The sequence below is a fragment of the Branchiostoma lanceolatum genome, chromosome 18, assembly GCF_035083965.1.
Source record: "Branchiostoma lanceolatum isolate klBraLanc5 chromosome 18, klBraLanc5.hap2, whole genome shotgun sequence".
Lineage (NCBI taxonomy): Eukaryota > Metazoa > Chordata > Leptocardii > Amphioxiformes > Branchiostomatidae > Branchiostoma > Branchiostoma lanceolatum.
In genome coordinates this window covers 6,061,013-6,081,404 of record NC_089739.1, presented here as the reverse complement: position 1 = coordinate 6,081,404, position 20,392 = coordinate 6,061,013, and the positions used below count along the sequence as shown (strand labels likewise).

General features: G+C 38.6%; 1 protein-coding gene and 2 long non-coding RNA genes across 3 annotated transcripts; all 3 read left to right on the top strand.

Annotated features, from left to right (window-relative positions):
* The first annotated feature begins 5,494 nt into the window (after nt 1–5,494).
* Nucleotides 5,495–6,473, top strand: LOC136423814 (uncharacterized). Its single transcript, XR_010753795.1, has 3 exons — nt 5,495–5,561; nt 5,852–6,000; nt 6,364–6,473. It is a non-coding gene; the product is annotated as an uncharacterized lncRNA (long non-coding RNA).
* A 5,707-nt stretch (nt 6,474–12,180) lies between these two features.
* Nucleotides 12,181–19,090, top strand: LOC136424659 (streptococcal hemagglutinin-like). Its single transcript, XM_066413283.1, has 17 exons — nt 12,181–12,325; nt 12,680–12,789; nt 13,023–13,087; nt 13,279–13,427; nt 13,621–13,730; nt 14,008–14,072; nt 14,392–14,540; nt 15,070–15,179; nt 15,602–15,666; nt 15,962–16,110; nt 16,520–16,629; nt 16,749–16,813; nt 17,287–17,435; nt 17,901–18,010; nt 18,248–18,312; nt 18,745–18,893; nt 19,080–19,090. The coding sequence occupies exons 1-17, from the start codon at nt 12,211–12,213 to the stop codon at nt 19,088–19,090; spliced, it is 1,746 nt and encodes a 581-aa protein (XP_066269380.1). The 5' UTR covers nt 12,181–12,210.
* A 236-nt stretch (nt 19,091–19,326) lies between these two features.
* LOC136423813 (uncharacterized) lies at nt 19,327–20,254 on the top strand. The gene is made up of 3 exons (XR_010753794.1): nt 19,327–19,412; nt 19,857–19,921; nt 20,112–20,254. It is a non-coding gene; the product is annotated as an uncharacterized lncRNA (long non-coding RNA).
* Nucleotides 20,255–20,392: the final 138 nt, after the last annotated feature.

Here is a 20,392-nt window from a genome sequence, read left to right as displayed (position 1 = left end):
GGAGTATGCTGTAAATCAGGCACAGCAGACTTTACAGGCTGTGGTACAAACCGGGCAGATCGGAAACATTGTTGTCGATGCCAACTCAGCGACTGTAACCCAAGATGGTTAGTCTGAAATGGTTCTGGAGAAAAATTTTGAGTACTGGAACTGGTATCTAATTGTCCAAGTAAATGTATGTGGTACCTGATATTAGGATAGAAGAATATTGAACATTCATTTTTTATCTATAAGGGATACATACAAAGCGTAAAGTGAAAAGTGTAATGGTGAAAAATGTTGAGGGAGCTCCAAACGGTTTTCCTGGAGCAAAAGTGAACTTTCATGTTCAATGAAATATAAAAATGTGTACTACTAACATTGCTATTCAAACCACAGTGACAGTGTCTAACACTGCCCAGATGACCTTGACCCAGGCTTGGTCAGCCAACTTGACCAGTACCTCATCATCAGCGTACGTCAGCCTTAAGAACCAAGTGGAGACAACAGTAAGTCGATTTATAACTTATATCTTCGCCCTCAGCCAGCTCTTGTTTACACATCTCTAAAAGAACAAACAATTTTTTTGTGATTCCACTTCTGTCTTCTGTTTGGGTTTTAAAGCATTCATCAAACTCTTCCCCCTTACACAGGTTGCCCAACAGTTTGCAAACGTGGTAGGATTCCAGCGAGTTGTCGTATCCAACTTTGTTCAGCAGTAAGTACTAAATTTCAAAGCACCACCTTCATGATCTCTCACGACTTACATGAGTTATGCAATGAAGAAGGAAGCCATGTGTCACTCAAAACCTTCACTATCTGAATAGAAATTAAGTTAGAACAATGTTGAGTTCGTGTCAACATGTACTGCTAAGCAGGGGTTGATGTGTATTGTTCCACAGGGGTGACAGTGTTGCTGTGGTGGTACGAATCGTCATGGCGGACTACTCTTCCACGGAAATCCAGCAGGCGTTCACAGCGGCTGTCAGTAGTGGACAGATGGGGATGCTGGCTGTCAATAGCACATCAGCTGTGGTCAAAAAGGATGGTAGGTAGATCGGCTGTAGTCAACTACTGTCTATAACTGATTGTAAGCCTACACCAATTTGATTTGTTGCTTTTCAGATTCCTACGATATAAATGATGATTTCCTGCTGAAAACAAAGTTTGAGGTCCTGGTCCAGGTTTATGCTATGGTGCACTCGGTTTTATGGATTAAAGACAGTCAAGTTTTCCTTGCTGCCCTATGCTTTTATGATGTCCGCTTGCTACATTTTTACCTTAAAATATCCGAGAACCAATGAAATAAATGATGTAAATAGCATCCTTGTTCTCCTTGAAAGTATGTCCAAGAATTTTACTTTCTCCATTGAGATGGAGTGTCCAAAACATTCTATATATGTATGTATTTATGACACTTTGCAGGTTGTTGAGCTGAATCACTAAGTTGTTTTTAACTAGATTAGTATAGAAATGCCTGAAATGTGAGAAATTCAAGAAACCTTTTACCCATTCCTCATCAGTGACTGTGACTCGATCAGCATCTATGACCATCACCAAACCCTGGTCAGCAGAGTACCTCAACGTCACCTCCACGGTGTACAAGACTTTCCAGACACAAGTGGAGCAGCAGGTATATATGATTATAAATATCGACGAGAAGCAAAAATTAGATATAAGCACAGATGTGGAATTTTTTGCACGACTTGGGAATTATTCTGTTATTGCCAACTTGCACCCCCGCCTTCTATTAGTTTCCCTCGATGATTGTTTTTCTATTTCACAACCTTTTAGCTGCTAACTGTACTGCTGTCAGTTGTTGGGGTTCAGGGTGTGAGAGTGGCATCATTCAAGGAAAGGTATGGCATCTCATTTTACAATGCACACGTATTGAATTTAATCAAATTACGTACTAGGCATTAACAAGTTTGCCTCACTGCTGATTTCTTTTGATAGCTTTCTTATTCTGATCTTTTGTCAATCTTTCCAATTTGAAAGTCGAGTGATATCTAAGATTTTGTCATTAAGGACACAAGGAGACAAACTTTACTGGCGATCAGATTTCCTTCTTTATTCAGTAGAGAATGAGCAAGGATAATGAGAAGCTATTTGTATCTAGACAGCCCGTGCAATATCTAGGCAGCTCACTTTTATTTCTCCAGACTTTCCGTATTCATCTTGCCCTTACCACTAGTTTTACTATATGAGTAGGTCTTTGAGCAAGTCTTGATTTGTTGCTAAAATGTCTTTTACATCATTAACAAATATATTGTGAAGTCACTTTCAACCGTTGAGCAGTCGCATTACATGTATGCTTTCCTCTTGTATCCAGTTCTGGCAATATTGAAGTCCTGGTCAGGCTGGTTCTTGCTGACTATGCCTCAAAAGGAGCACAGATGTCCTTTCAGAATGTTGTGTCTTCTGGGAAAATTGGAAGTCTTACTGTGGACCCGGCGTCTGCTGTGATCAAGAAAGACGGTGTGCATGCTTATTTAACTGTTTTATGTATTTGACAACTAAGTTGTATTATAGTATAGAGTTTTTAACTAAAACACCCAAGTCCTAAGAAAGTAGTAACTTTGATGTGAAAATATACAGACAAGACAGGATACAAAAGACAGTATGTTTAGTTTGCTAGGCAAACCTAGGCATGCCTAGAGTACCATGATTTTACTACTATAGCCGTTTTCAAATCATAGTTGCGCATGGCCTAAATGTGTACATGTAGGTTAGCTTAGTTTGCTTCTATGTTTTGTGAAAAAGAAATCTTATATTTTTCTTTGACATGTAAATATTAAGACAATCAGTATGCATGGATGACATACAATTGCGTTTGCCAAATTCACAATGTTTAAGCATAACACTATTTAATTTGTCTTTGATATCCTAACACTTAAGTGAGCATCACGTCGACTGCATCCATGACCTTGACCCAACCTTGGTCAGCTGACCTGACGAACCCTTCTGCACCACAGTATGTCACCTTGAAAAAACAAGTGGAACAGGCGGTAGGTTATTGTTCTTAGCCCTATCATTTAAAGCAACAGCATCATTACCACCTGTAATGTTTAGATACTGTGAAGAGTCTTGCGTAGAAATCTCCGTTTCTTTACCCTCCAAGCTAACAAATAATCAAAACAAGACGTGTACATTTGAAGTAATGATAATGATTAACCTTTAGCACACTGAAGTAGCCGTTTGGCACACAATTCTATTACTATTAGTTACAAAGTTAGGCAGCAGGGAGAAGATTAAGTGTGGTATCGGTATCATACATTAAAAACGCTGACGTTACTCAAGCAACTGGATAGTGGATTGTGGAGTGGGTGATGAATTCAAACATAAGGAACTTTTGAAGCACAGAATAAAATGTCTTTAAAATTGTAAATATGAGCTTTTCATGTATCAATATGCTTATTTATAGTAAACAGAGTCTAACACTTTTTTTCTCTTCTGTGCAGTTTTCAGAATCCTTGATTATCGTCCTTGGGTTCCAACGGGTTGTGCTACACACGTTTGTCCGCACGTGAGTCATAGAGCCCACCTTAGATAATATTATTAACTCTGGCGAGCAGAACCTTTGCTTTTAAAGCCTTTAACCTCATATAACAATTACAAAACTCTTCAACTTTTCAGGTGGCAGCTTTTTTGTACGTCTTTTGCAGGGATTCAAACAGTGAACGTAATTCTGTGGAAACACACCCTAGGGAACATCATTAAGCTTTCTGCATTTGTTGCAAAGTTTCCACTTGGTCTAACCAATCATCTCCTGTTGACCTTCTGCACTTTAATATCTGTTGAAAAGGAGTTCCGCTGAGCCTAACTTGAGTCTGACTCTTTTAAAGAACAGAATGCATTGTCTACTCCATCAGTGTCTAACATCACTTTGCATTTGTTGGGTTGGGCAGGATTCCATCAGCAATTTCAGGCACTTCTATGTGGTTGTACTCTTATCACATTGGGTGCATTCTTTTGCTTTTCACCTGAAATGGCTTACATGATTGTCGCTTAACAGGTGACTAAGCCTTACACTGATATGTCTAAACAGCGTCTTAACCCTGCTTCGTCGTTGTCAGACGTCTTACCATTCAAGCAATCCATTTCATTTCTTTTATCATCACTATGCCATTTGGTGATGTATTCTTGCTTGTGTGCTCAGCTCGGCTTAAGGAATCTGGACCACAAGAAGTGGCAGCAGACATTTTCCTTTCTTTATGCTTGGTTCATTCACATCATGGAGGCACTGAAGATTTTTCGAGCTCTTGTTTTGTTCAGATGGCTTTTTGTTTGATGGGACAGCATTGCTGCCGGTGTTCTTGGTTCTGGTAGACTGAAGCTTTTTGCTATGGTGATGTCATCAGTCGTGGTTGATCTTCGTCACCTGTGACCTACAGCTTAACCCAAACAAAGATCATCGCTTGTTGGGCAAACTGCTATTCCATGCAGCTCTTGTTGTACTTGCTCATGAACATGAAAACATTCAACTAACCATCCTTTACCTGGTTTGGCAATCTGTCGTATTACAGTTGTTTGGATAACTTCTTTTTCTCAGTGGAAGTAACCAAACCCAAGTAGTGTTGCGGATCATAACAGCGGACTACTCTGCGGCGGACATCAGCAGACGGTTTGAAGTCATTGCACAAGAGCGAGAGGTTGGACCAAGGGTCTTTACTGTTAGAAACGGTACCACTACCAACTTTAAGAGAGATGGTGAGCATTTTGACAATTGTTTTACAATGCACTTGTCAATACCTTTGTACAATGAGTGTTTTTATGATAAACTTACTTAGACCCGATCTATACCTGGATTTGTGAATAGGGATTGACCCAGCCACGGAATTTATCCTGATTCGATCCGCCAAATAAATCGCTCATACCAAGCTTCGTGGATAAAGATCAATTCCTTGCCTGGGTACATTCTGTTTCGTTTTACTGTATGGTTATAGATGGAGGGACTCAGTTTTGTTTTCGTTCTGATCTTTTGTATTCAGCAAGCATCTCGTCCACAACTAGCACAGTCCTCACACAGTCTTGGTCTGTTCAACTTACCAACAAAACTTCACAGGAATACAGGAGACTGACCCAGCAAATAGAGGACGAGGTTTGTATCATCTTCTTCAATTTCTTAACTAGTATTTCTAAAAAAAATTGATACTGAGTGTCAGCAATTTCGTTTTGCAAGGACAATGCAGGAAATACTGTCTGCCAAATTGTTACAACCACCAGTTTAGCTGGAGATTATTCAACAACAATAAAACAACTGGACAGACTTTATTTAACTTCCCTTTGTTTGTTAGTGTACAAATGTATTCACTTACATCTGAATCAGGTTACAGCATGATTTGGCAGGGGATGGTCATATGAAGCTAGCTACAGAAGAGAACTCATGTAAGTAACCAATGGATGTCAACGTAGTAATAGTCAATCTTTCAGCACCAAGGAGATGACCCTCCTGTTCCAACTAGCCATTGGCTCTATTTCTAACTGCATGTATATTGATGATTTTGCTTCTTTCAGGTATCAATCATGCTTGTTCAGAATGCTGGATTTAATAGAGTCAATGTCAAGGAGTACAAACAAAGGTAAGACTGTTTGAAAGCCTTAGTCCTGAACTGTGTCCTGCCTTGTCACACTTTAAATGTTCCATTAATTGTGTGATTCTGTGTATTCTATACATTCTATTCATTTTATTTCAAATTCAAGTTGAGTATATCATTTACCCACAATTATTTGAAAAGAAATTGTTTCACCTTTTCAACTACAGAGGGATTCCAGCATTGATATATATGTTTATAGCGAGAAACAAAGAAAAGGAATTAAATTTTCGAATTTGAATTTCGAATCTTGTTGTCACATTTCATTTTTCTTATAGTTCTGATGGCAAGGTGGAAGTGACCACCAGGGTGACCATAGCTCCTTATGCCTTGTTGGAAACGCAGTCATCCTTTTTGGAGGCTACAAAAACAGGACAGTTGGGGACAGTTCAAGTAGTGAACACATCAGCCACTATTGTTGAAGATGGTAGGATGAAATGACATTTTGCTTATTTCCTTACGTTTGCCATTTACTGTTTGGCAATTGTCTTCACTCATACTCTCGTATAGATCGTTAAAATTGTTTTGTGACTGAAAGAAAACTACAAGTCTTAAAAAAGACTGTCTAATCTTTACCTACCATTTTTTCTTAGAATATTACCTCTTTCGCAGAGCCATATTGACCGTGACTTTTCAATATGATAATGTCAAAATATAGACGACTGGCTTTTGAAACTTCATTTGAATCCTTACTGATAAGAAAAGCTTCCACTGCAACCAATAAGAATGATGATTTTGATTTCATTAAATGCTAAGTGTTGTAATATTTACATTATCTTTCTAACTTCAGTGAGCCAGTCTGCCACTTCCTCCATGGTTGTGACTGAGGAATGGAACCCACAACTTCAGAACACAGACTCAGTGGTCTACAAGGAATTGCAAACGAAAATAGAGCAAACGGTAAGTTACTTAAATATGCATATCTGAACACCAGCTTGGACCGGAAACCCAACATTTCCTGTCCGCAATATTATTGGCATGCAACAGCCATGGAATTTATCATTTGTTTTGTGTTCCAATATATAGGGAAGGAAATATTGCTATTTCATGGAATCTACTGTCTACCACTGCAAAATGTGTACAAAATAATTTCAGTGATCACTGTTGCTCTGTATCTACAGCTGCTTGTAAACCTGCTACAGACTCCTGGGTTCCAAAATGTGGAGGTTGCCAATTTCATGAAGACGTAAGTATATTGTCTTTTTTATGAGTATTGTGAGAACTTCTTCCCCAACATCGCACGTCAGATTGTTTTATACTGTTAAGAAAGATTCATAATTGTAAAATAAGTCTATTTAAGTAGGTTAGCTTTATCTAAGACTACGTTATGTCCGTATCTCGTGGGGATGGTTCCTCACACCGAGTATGATTTTGTCATGTCAGCTGCTAACTTTGTTACTCCGACATTGTTTTAATTTTCAGAGAATCCAACCAGACACAAGTTGTGGTGAGGATAATGTCCACTGCCGACACACTGAAAGAAACACAGCAAAACTTTGTTAGTCTGGTGGAGAAAAACCAACTCAAGGGCGTCACTGTCAGCACAACTTCAGCTACAACCAGGAGAGATGGTAAAATGAGCTTCCTCTCTTTTAGCCTTTTAATATGTATTTCTATATCAGACACACACAAGATGTTCCTTGGTAGAGCTACAGTTTAAATTAAACATGATTTTGAATTTATTTGACCGTTTCATAAAGTTTTACATAAATCGATCAGTAAATACAGTAATGTTATTCAACATACTTGTTTTTGCACCTGTCACATAACATACTTTAATTTTGATAGCTAAACTTAAGACAGTAATCTGTACTACTAACCAGTAAAAACGTATTATGTAATTACAGAATCTTGCTTTTTCAGTTCTTAACTGTTGTATATAACTGTTTAAATATTATCAAATTCCATGCAGTTGCGTCATCAACGTCAGCTTTCCTGACCCTGTCAGAACAGATGTGGACCACAGATCTCCTGAACACCTCATCATCTGTGTTTGTCACCCTTAAAGAGAGGGTAGAGGATGGAGTAAGTAACAGCTTTTATAGAACATTTTGCCAAGAAGTTCCTTTGGCACATAATTTGTAGTTGACGCTTTGCACTCATGGAAACTACATGTATTGACATGTACTTAATGGGTGAGGAAATGTGTACAAGTAACGAATTGCATGTGAACAGTTTCAAAGATTTGTAGTGATGTCAGATGTATCCTCAATGTAACGTGATACATGTCCTTTACTTGTAGCTGACAGAACAGATAGCCAACACTCTGGGTGTGCAGCGCATTGCTGTAACGGGTTTCCATGAAGAGTGAGTTGATTTGGAATTCCTTTTTAACTTTTAGTATAGTGTATAGACATAATGAATTGCTGTTATAGCACATACTTACTTTTAGATCAAGAAGTCCCTAGCATTAGTCAGTTTCAAATGTGAACACAAAATATGGTTGCAAGAAATAGGACCTTTGTTCAAGCTACAATAGCCTACTAGAAACCTAGGATAGATCGCAAAGCCAGTTACAAGTTCTTACTTATCGCCACATTTTGTCATATTTAAATCATCAGTATGCTCCTATTCAAAATGTGATATATTGTCATTTGATTATACTTTGTTATTCAAAAGCATTGTTTTTTGCCTTCTACAGGAAAGGAAAAACCGTTGTTGATGTGAAAATCATCAAAGCTGACTATGCCACAGAGGAAGTCAGACAGGCATTCACCACAGTCGTTCAAAGTGGCAGCATTCTTGGTCTTGCTGTAAACAGGACTACAGCCATGATAGAAAATGATGGTACGTTTCAGAGAGTTTATTTTGTATTTTTTCTTCTTTGACACTTTAGTGTGCATCTGGTAAGTCTTCTAACATGATGCCTTTGATATCTACATATCAATGTTCCCTTTGAGTTAAGCTGATTTTAAAAGAGTTGAATTTTGCACGTTTGATTTGTATACTTCGGCTCAAGCATGTGTAACCCTTGCAACAACAGAAAATGAACCACATTGTGGGTGAGCGGATCTGAATTTTTCTTTTGTAGTTATCACCAGTTCTACAGCCTCATTGGTTCTTAAGACTGAGAAGTGGACAGCCAACCTGACGGATGAAAAGTCTACACAGTTCGTTGCCCTAGCAAGCAAGGTGGAAGAACAGGTAAGCTCGTTTTTCGTCCTTTGTCATAGAGTCGTGCTTCGTCCTCAGTCTATAGTAGGGCGCTTTATCGTTACCTTACCTTGAGGCTAGGTAACGATAAAGCGTCCTACTATAGACTGAGGACGAAGCACGACAGCAAGACAACTTGGCACAAAGGGCAGCAAGTTTACTTGCTGTTTTTATGGTAAGACGTGGAGATCTACATTGTATGGAGAGAAGTTCTCATCAACAACTGGAACAATGTGTTTTGATTTTGGAAGGTTCCTTAACATGCTCAATGCTCCCTACAGGATGGATGGCTGAATGTCCCCTCAGGTATGTCTGTAATGCAATTAGAAAAAGGGGGCTCGCCAGGTATTTGACGGGCTTTTTTTTCGGGCGTGAGACGCGTACGTGGCCCCGTGGGACACCCTGCAGCTGTCGGGCTATCCTTGATTTTTAGGCCCGACCAGGACCCAGAATCATTTTAGCTCGGACTTAAAATCAACACGGGATCCGGTTACAAAGAGACGCCATGAGCTAATTTTGCGAACACTGGGACAAACTTGTGGTTGTGGCTTCAGGGGCCGGCCGGGACTACACCCCCTACAGGCTCCGGCGTGATTGGGACCTGAGCATTAGATGGGAACAAAGATATCTACACGTGTATCAGTTCTTCCTCTTTTCTCATAGGTCAGAACCGTGTTGGTACCCACTGTTGGATTTCTAGAAGCAAACGTTGTACAATTCAGACAAAGGTGAGTTTAAATATATCTTAAAGTCATCTGGTGTTTTCTCTGTTTTCTTGTCAATAAGACTTCACAAGCCTTTCGCAGCACATTCTTATAACCGGCCAAATTTCAGTTACATTGAATTATAAGGAATGTGTATGGTGTAAATTTTAACTTTAGTGTCTGTGATGATTTGTGTAGATCGTGTCAAATTTGGATAATGAGAAAGACATCATTAGACTAAGCGCTCATTAACTTAAAGATGTTTTCCTTGCTATTCAGTGATGCAAATGTAGAAGCGATTGTAGCCATCCTGAAGTCTGACTACGCTACAAACGAAGTGAGAACCGCTTTTACTACAGCAGTGGCTGACGGGACGGTGGGGTCATTACAGGTCAACAGCAGTACAGTGGGGTACAAAACAGACGGTAAGCTTTGTCGATGAAGGGTTAGATATTCAGGTAATATGATACGCCAAATGACAGGTACTTCAACAACTGGATAAAATTTGGAAACGGTCAGACATTTCAGACTGCATCTGCTGTCTTTCGGCAGTGACTATAAAGGGAAGAACTGGTCCAGGAGTGACCAGGTTTTAACCGATTTGAAAGCTTTATATTGACATGTTAATGCGATCATGGTAAGCTTATCACAAATATTATGCTATTTCCGTACCCAAAATAAACATACCAACAAGCTTTTGATCAGTCCTCTGATCCCTCTCAAGCTAAAATGACCCAAAGCCTATGTCTTGCCCTGAATGGGAGTGTGACAACACCGGCAGGTCCCTAGCAGTCGGGTATTTAACCCTTTTTCGGTTGAGGGATGGTTGATGTATATGACAGATTGACTCTTCCTAATCCAGAACATTTTTTAGAGATGGTAAACTTGATTATGTCTCATAAAGAGAACCAATTACAGCAAGTACATATTTGTCGAGGAAGGGGACTTCAGGTATCAGCATGTTGATTCTTAATAGTAAAATAATATATTTCCAGTGTTATGGGATAGAAAATTAAAATATTTCTCCAGTTTTACTTGTCTGAAAATAGAAAATAGAAAATGGATGATATGAATACATCTGTTCTTTTTCCTGTTCCTTTACAGTTGGGATCACATCTACAGTCTCACTGGTTGTGAAACAGGAATGGAATGAAGATCTTACAAACGTATCCAGTGTTGCGTACAAAAACCTGGAAAAGCGAGTCGAGAAAGAGGTGCGTAAAACAGCATCTGATTCAACATTATATTGAATATCCTGTTCTTTTGCAGCATTAGCTACTAGTTGATATTCTACTTCTCTTAACATTCAACCTTTATATGATTGATTGTCGAATGATCTTGCAGATATGTGTAGAGTTAATTTAGTTGGATGTATGACAAAGTTATGTGAATTTGTTCCTTTCCCCCACAGTTTTTCCAGGCTCTCATCACAACTGTTGGGTTCCAGAGAGTTGAGGTTTCTCGATTTGAAAGGTAGATTGCTGTTTACGACTGTCTTGATTTACCTTGAGTTGTACTGAGCGGTTGTATCTATATTGATCCAAATTCCCAGCACGTTTCCACCAACAGGTTGAATACCAAGCCATCTTTTGTCCACCATTGTATAGTTGTTGCTTTTTTGACTCACAAATTGACAGTTGACAAATTGACAGTTGAATTCAAAAAGGAAAAGGAACAGGCCATTTCACACCAATATGGAAATTGTATGAGAAATGATTAGAGCTGGCAAGAATTATGGCTCTAAATGCCCTGGAGAGCTTTTCTAATTAATTAGTGTAAGATTTTAGGCTTTTACAATGCCGTAAATTTGGATTTTACTTGACAGGGAAATGAACCAGACACGAGCAAAAATCCGTGTTCTGTCCGCTGACTATGCCACAGCAAAGGTTCAGGCCACCGTTCTGGAGGTCGCCAGCACTGGACAGGTCGAGACACTTCCTGTCGATCCAGCATCAGTGGAGATCAAACGGGATGGTAAGAATACCAATAGAATTGAATTAAAATTTCACTTCTTCCATTTGTAAATAAATTAATCAGTAGTCTAGAAAAGTAGAATATTTCATATTGTGCTTGTTTGTTTGGTGTAAACACAATAAAGATGATTTTGTCTCTCTCTAGCCAGAGAAGCAGAATGGGAATGAAAATGTCAATGCTGATTTTTCAGCCATACATGTAGGTTTTACATTGAGCATGTCAACGTTATATTTTTACAGTGAGCACAACGACAACTGCCAGCTTTGTTCTCAGTCAGACATTCAACCCTAAACTTACCAACAAGACAACGGAGTATCAGGTTCTGAAGAAGAAAGTGGAGCTTGAGGTAAGAGTTGAAACAATGGTGTTTTCCGAGGAATTGTCTGGTTACCCTTAACAGTACGTTTTAGTGACACCTCGAAAATCTTAATTAAACTTTACCTTTAGTTCTGTTTTTCTGCGTGAATATGCTTTTCTGAAGTATGTGATCACATTGTCCTTTTCCATGTTGTCAAGCTGGCATTTCCAATCATGTGTTTTTCTAGCTTTTGGAGGTCTTGGTAGACCAAGATATTGGGTTCAAGCAAGTGGATGTGGCAGAGATCAAACAAAGGTTAGTTTTAGCTAACAGGGCTGAAAGTTCAATAAAGACATGTTCAATAAAAAAGTTTTAGTCCTATGATTTCTGCAAGAAATATCTTTCTCTCATGGCTTGAACAACTGACTTTTTAAAATTAAATTTGCATGATACTCAAGCGTCTTTTTTACCCAGTGTGGCAGACAAGACAGAAGTTGTACTTCGCATCATGGTAGCTCCCTATGCCCTGTCTACCATCCAGACATCCTTCATTAATGCAATCTCCTCTGGACAACTTGTGACTCTTGCAGTGGAAAAATCCTCTGCTACCTTTACCAAAGATGGTAAGAAATATTATGATAATTTATCACTTTGTAAGGCTATATCTTTGTTATTGATATTGTTTGAACCTTTTGTTCATCTTTATAAACGATACAATAGTTTTTTTCTTTCTAATATCGCACTGTAAACTTCATATTTGTCTTTGTTGGCATTTACCATTTTCTGGGTTTACTTAGATTTCATTTCATTCATCAAAGCTCTTTCTACAATCGTATTTTAACACCACTTGTCTAGCAAGCTTAAAGCTTAAAGTTTTTTGCATGATAAGTCTTTATTTGCGTCTTTTTATTGTACATCTCTTTTTGCATCACAATTGCTCACATGAAATAAGGTTGTTTCTTTTTGTCCTTTAACAGTGAGTGTGTCATCAACTGCCACTATGACCGTTACCCAGTCATGGTCCAATGATCTACAAGTCCAGACATCAAAAGCTTACAAAGACCTACAAATACGTGTAGAACAAGAGGTACCATTCCACCATTATGTTCAAAGTTATCAGTTTAAGTTTTTATCCATGCAAGGTGTGTTCTAATTTTCAAAGTGCACTTACTAACAGAACTTGCAAGTTGAACATTTTGTAGGTTTTGATCTTAAAGAAGGATTAAAGAGAACGAATTCGGTTTGCTGCTACTGAATCAACGTTGCTTAGTTTGTTCATCTTTCTTTTCTTTCTTTCTTTTCTTTCTTTCAAATTTGTAGATGACAGAAAAGTTAGTACAGACTGTTGGATTCCATACGATCAGAGTGGTCAACTTTAAGAAAACGTAAGTAACTTCTGATTTATCATATTGAATCTTCTTGCACAACTTTCTGCATGGAAAGACATATCATTTGACCAGCTATTGAACCACTTAGTGCCTACAAAAATCACAATGGACACTCTTTGTCCGTAATAGAAGTAAAAGATCTCAATAATGGGTTATTATGCTTACGATGCCATGTTCTTTTTCTGCAGGGAAGCCAATCAGGTACAGGTGATCGTCAGGATCGTTGCAGCGGGGTATTCTTTGACTCAGGCTCAACAAGCCTTTGTGAGAGTGTTGCAGACAGGAAGGGTGGTCACCATCCCTGTCATATCGACATCTGCAACTGTTAGGAAGGACGGTAAGTGATACCAAAATCATGATTCTTAAGCACTTCGTAAAACATCTTGCTCAAAAGTAATGAAAAGTCCATCTCTTTTCACGCTGGCATTTCTCATATCTGATCGACTACATCATCAGTTGCTGTAATGAAATTGAAGTTAAATTTAATCATTGGTATTTGAATGCAATATTAATGATAATCTTATTTGCAGTAACAAAGTCACGGACAGCCCAGATGACCTTGGCCAAGCAGTGGTCAGCTGAGCTAACAAACATGACATCTGTTGTCACAACGGCTCTAACCAAAGAAGTGGAAGAAGCAGTAAGTGCTTGAATATCTCAGAAACTTGACATTGAGTGTATCTTAGTGATATCCTTTTGGTGCTCTCCCAAAGTGGGGTGTTGCCTTGTCTTGATTGAGCGCTTGAAACCAAGTAAAGTGGCGAAACTTATTTTTGAGATAGTGTTTTTGAAAGCTATAAAATTTATATAAATTGAGCTTTATGCAATATGATCTTATTGCAACGTTGAGTAAAGCTATCTTCAACTTGCTAATGTTCTAATACCGGATTTACATTTGTCATGTTTTTATTCCTCAGCTGAGAGTAGAGCTTTCTGAGACACCAGGCTTTCAGCGTGTTGTCATTGTTGACTTCAAAAATAGGTACAATTCTTTGATCATATCATATTCTTGCCCAGAAATCTTATTTCAGTTACCTGTAAGGTGTCTCTTTTAAACTGCATACTTTTATATCGTTACATCTTTAGTAAGTGATAAGAAAACAATGATGGCATTATTCTATATAGAAACGCAAATAGAATGTCTATAATACAGGACGTTACATACATGTAGGTCATATTCAAATTTGCTTAAATCAAATACTTTCGGTAAAAATGAAGTTATGCTAATGCATAGCATAAACGTTGTTGCACAGGAGCCTTCTTAAGATAATAGATAACGATTTGAATTTTCTTTTCATCAGTTCTACGTCCACAGTAGTTGTGACAACTCGGTTGATGGCTGCATCCTATGCAGTGAAGAATATTCAGAACGTTTTTGTATCAAGAGTTTCGTCTGGAAAGATTGGGAGAGTCACAGTGCAGCCTCAGTCTGCTGTTGTAACTGAAGATGGTAAGGAATTATATGTTAAGCATATAACACAGCCTCCAGTTTGATTTAGGAATACCTCCCACATTTCAGCCATCTTAAACCTAAATGGCTTAATATCACATCTGGTAGGTAGAAATAAAGTTAAAGATATTTAGCAGCCATTGATGACCCCCTGGGGATTAGCCCAATTCTGAAGAATTTTGCAGAATTCTGTAAATGGAGCCAGAATTCTGAAAAATGGTTCAGAATTCTGGCAAATGGAGCTAAATTTATGCAGAATTCTTGAAACTGGAGCCAGTAACACAGCATGCATGATGCATGTTGATTAAAATCAAACTACGTGTAATTGCTTATGAAAAGTAACTACATGGCAGACGTTTTTAAAAACCCTATTGTATATAATTCAGTAAATATACTGACTCGTTTTAATGGATATCATTGATACGAAAACCCAACGAGACTAGTATAAATCTTCTAAGCTTCCTATGAAGTATTTTTTCTCCATTGAGGATTCGCTTCATACTTCATTTTATATGTATGTTGTTTTCAGTCAGTACATCGGCCACTGTGTCGATGTCCGTACCTGTGACCTGGTCTGTGGATTTCCAGAACAAATCATCACAAGCGTACCAGGACCTCAAGGTCAAAATAGAGCAAAATGTAGGTTTCTTAAACGTTTATGATATACCCCGTGTACGTGTGCAACATCCAAAGAAAACTTATCAATATACGGCATGACCCATTGAAATTACGGCGAAAGCCTATGTCACGCGACCTAAACGGATTGTGACGTCAGCAATAGTTTGTACCGGCTCCCGTCTCGGCTGAGTTATGGTTGATAGCCTCCGATGTAAATGGCCATATGAAGATCTTTTCAATGTCAATTACTGTCACTGATGAACTTTTATTTGAATACAACGAAACTGTTTATAAAGGTTTTACCGACTCCGAAATGACATGTGAAGTCATTATATTCGTCACAGACTTTTCTACCTTAGATTCTTTGTTCTAAACTTATGCCATGATTTTAATTCTTCACAATGAAAGTTAACATGGTGTCTGTCTGTGGTGCTGAATTACAGGTGAATGAAAAGTTGCTGACAACAGCTGGTCTCAGTGGTATAGAAGTCACTCAGCTGAAGCAAACGTAAGTACTTCTTTGTAAGAAACGTGGTTATCTGTTCAAAAACATGTGTAAGTGCCTAACAGACATAATATTACCAGGAAAACAAACCAGCTACCGCGAACGAAATACTTCATGCTTACTAGTATGCACATGTAAGAATTAAGTCTTCGTTCCACTGTACATAGCGACAGTCTTCTCTGTCAAAACTAGTGGAAGAATAGCTCTGGTTTGAGATCACTTTTTTTCTTCATATCTAGCTGTTTTGTTTTCAATAGACCTAATTCATACCGTTTTTTTTTTTTAATTCTAATTTCAGACAATCAGGAAAAGTTGAGGTTATTCTGAGGGTTGTTGCTGCCCAGTATGCTTTGACTCAAGTCCAGCAGAACTTTGTGACGCTTGTGCAAACTGGCAGGATTGGAACTCTGGATGCCATTTCCTCATCTGCTATCATAAAGAAAGATGGTGAGTGCTCAAACATAGAAACAATTAAATAGCTGAGTAAGATGCGTGAACAAAAAAATCCTCACTGCATGTTTCCTCATCATACATGTAGTATTCATAGTAGATTTGTCACAAGCATCTATAATATTCACTGTGATATCTCAAGTATTTTCCTGCCCAAATGCCCAAGAATGTAATGTAAGTTACGTTTCATATTTTGGACCCACTGGTTAAATGCTACATGTTTACACTGTCACTTGATCTTGTTGACTTTGGCTGTCCACAGCTTGCTACTTCTGGCCTGTCATGCCAAGCGTTCAAAGGCTAAGTGCTTGCTATCCATTAAAGCGAAAGACTCTACAATCCATGAGCTAATAACACACATTTGGTGTAGATTTTATAGAGGATTATAAATCTTGTTATTTTTCAGTGACCCTTTCCAAGACCGCTGAGATGACCGTTAGCCAGGTCTGGTCAGCCGAATTAGCCAACACCAGCAGCAAGGCCTTCGCCATACTGAAAACTCAAGTGCAGGAGGCTGTGAGTCTATCCTGTTTGATATATTTTATCAGGTCGATAGATAGTTTTTGTCCATCTATACATACCTTTTTGGCGATCAAAGATCATGGAACGAAAAGACATGTTTGTTTATCATACAGGTGACGTCAGAGCTGGTAGACACCATTGGTTTCCAACGTGTAGATGTCACAACATTCAAGCAGGGGTGAGTTTTTTTGACAAACTTATAAGGTCACGCGCACGCTAGTTTGGTATACAAAGTACCAATGAAAGAAAATTTTATCATTCATTCAAATAAAAAATGGCCTTTCTGAAAATATCTATGTAATTTCTAAATCAATTGGTTACCGTGTGGTCTTTGGCAAGATAAATTAGCCACAGGTCGTGGCGTCACAGAAATGACTCCCCCATTAACTAGTATGACTAGGACCCCTTTTCAGTGGCGTTAGGACCCATTGCTAATTTTTTCCACCAAAGAATTCACACAATTCATTTAAAGATTGCATATAGATGTTTTCAGAAAGGCCAATGTTTTACGTAAATGATAGGGACAATTTTATTTCCCTGCCACTTTACAATGTATTTTATATATCTTTATTCTATTCTATTTTATTCTGAAACGATTTATGCGATTTTCTATATGTATGTTGATGCCTGACCTGTTAACCTGCGGTACAGAACCAGCAACACCACTGTTGCAGTGATGCGGATGATTGTTGCCGCCTACGCAAGCAAAGCTGTCGAGACGTCATTCCAACAAGTCGTCTCAACAGGACAAGTTGGAACCCTTAGTCTGAACTCAACATCAGCTACGATAACCACAGATGGTACATATTCAGAACATTTACAGCTGCTATAATTGTCTACCTATTCCTATATTCTGCATAAGTAAGAGCCAAAAACCTCTTTGTACATCCTTAAACTTTTATCTCAATATATATATCATTATCATGTCAGGCTGCTTTCCTAAGTGTCTTTGTCTTTCATTATGTAAGATGTAGCATTCAACAATCAAGCATATTTTCTGTAAAATTTGTTCCAAGTGTTTATGACATCAAAATACAACATTTTCCCCTTAGATTGAACAAAGTAGTATGGTAGAATCGACATACACGTTCACGAAAGATATGTACTGTTTTCTTGTAAAAGTAAACTTTGAATGCCGCGCTTCAAACTGGGAATGACGGAGGCGTAGGGATGCAATTCTTCAATTGTTATAGATACAAAGGTCATGTTTTAACTCATAACAGTTGCAAAATATAGTTTTACTGATTTTCCCCTTGTCGGTGTAGTGAGCGTGTCATCTACAATGACGATGTCTGTGGCACAGAACTGGACTATAGACCTGGTGAACAGAACAACAGAGGCCTACACAGTACTTGTTCGCAAGATAGAACAGGAGGTATACCACTCATTCCTTAAATTCATGTATCCATTTATCGCACATCATTCATCCTTACATCCATCCACCGATCCGTGTATTGCATCTCCTTTTTAAGACCAAAGGAGTTGTTTGGACGGAAATTGTTAGAAGGGGCCGGGTGTGATCCATTTCTGTCCAGGCATGTGTGTGGAGTAACTCATTCAGGTTAACAGGAATGTTTTGAACCGTTGTTTACAATCCTTGTTACATTTTCAGATGACCCAGAAACTTCTGGTGAACGTTGGATTCCAAGGGCTTGAAGTGACTCAGTTTAAACAAACGTAAGTAAGACAGATCTCTACAAGTATCTGTTAATTTTGATTAGATACTGGTAAAAATATTTTCTTAGTTGCTTTAAGTCCAATTCACAAGTCCTAACAATGTTAGTCTTCATCATCATCATCATCTTCGATCGGCTGTGGTTTAGGTGACTGGTAGTTTCTTCCAGTTCCGTTTGTTGTTGGCAATGTGTATAGTATTGTATGAGGGCGTGTATCGGCCATACCATGCAGAATACTATATAATTGTTTAATATTCATATCCCTTTGAAATGATGTCAGATACAATCTCTGTTATATTGTATCTGACCCTTACCTCTTCCCGCATGACCTCAATGAAAAGCGGCCTTCGTGCCGATTTGAGCTTATCATGAATAAACAAAGGTTCAAACATAAATGAATATGACTGAGCTACGTTTTCTTTTTACACTACAGGAAGTCCAATCAGATCCTTGTGATAGTGAGGATTGTAACGGCTGTGTACGCCCAGACATCGACACAGCAGACCTTCATCACCACAGTGCAGTCTGGCCGCGTAGGAAGCCTGTCTGTGGTCCGCACGTCAGCGGCCATCAAAACGGACGGTTTGTACACTTCAACATTAAGATTTTTTTTTTATTTACTTCATTTCACAAAACAAGGCTCATCCTGAACCCCTGCAATGTTTTTGGTTAGACTAACATCATTGTGATGACCGATGTATGTTCACCTTAGCTGATAACAGATGTATGTTCACCTTAGTCGTGAAAAAATTAGTTTATACCCATCAGGGAAGCAATAACGAGAAAGCTTGTTCCATAAAGATTGAAGGCTTCAGACCGTGTTGAAGGGCCTTCATAGAAATCTCTATAGACGTTTAAAGATTCCGGTTTCTTCTTGTTGAATACATTTTTCCAGCTGCTTGTTTTCTTATGACTTGTCATCTTGTCAATACTAGAAAAGTATCCTAAAATCATATATCTTTTTTAACATTAACGCTGTGATATTTTGCAGTGACGACCTCCCAGACTGCCCAGATGACCTTGATGCAAACATGGTCTGCTGACCTTCGAAACAGCACTAGCCAGGCCTATGTGACCTTGCAGAAGCAAGTTGTCAATGCGGTAAGTATTTCTAGCTGTCAATCATGGCCATAACAGCTGCTATATTTCAGTACCAGGGACATGGCCCTTATCTTAAGTGCACTGATACAGAACATTTAGGAAACGTATGACGAAATGATGGCTAAATTTTACGGTAGCCGTGCTTTCAGCACCAAGGACATGTCCCTAGGCTAAACCTTTTCGTGTTGTTGTTTCCACTTTTCTCTGGCTTAAGAGATGGTGGGATCACAGTACTACCTGCCGACATAGTCTCTGATGACCTAGCCTGTTCTACGAGAGGCAAATTCGGTTCAACCTTGGGCAAGAGAATTCAACTGTGTATTTTGACGGAGTAGTTAACCCTTAGGCTTTAGACTGCCCCAACCTTTGTGCATCTCCGCTTGTACTCTGCAGCATTTCGTCAGTTTTTATAACATGGTAAAAAGTTGTATCCTACATCCACAGATGAACATAGAGCTGGGAAATACTGTTGGCTTCCAACGAGTCGTCGTAACAAAGTTTACCAAAAGGTAGGCCATTTCCCCCAGTTCTTGACAATGATGGTTGTTGTTTTTTGTAGCAAGGTAGCCAAACATAATGAAAATGAAGACAACAACGTTTTTACAAATGTTGAATTCATCTGCTTTGCTTTGTCCATGGTCTTCCAGTCAAACTATTTCAAATAAAAATCTATCAATTTCATTCCATGTTTTGTTACAGTTCCAACAACACCGTTGTTACCGAAGTACGTATGATAACGGCGGCTTATGCAGTCAACGCTGTAGAAAACGTTTTTGTACAAGCAGTTTCAAACGGACAGGTGCAAGGAATCACCGTAGATAAGGAATCTGCAAACATTGTCAGGGACGGTAAGATATGCGTGGAGTTTCAAGATTGCTTTAGTTTCATTATCTCACTACTGTAGCTTCGTTTTCTTTTGTGTTACTTTCAAATCAGCCGTTATAGGATGTCTTTTAGCATGATTTTTTATCAACATAGTT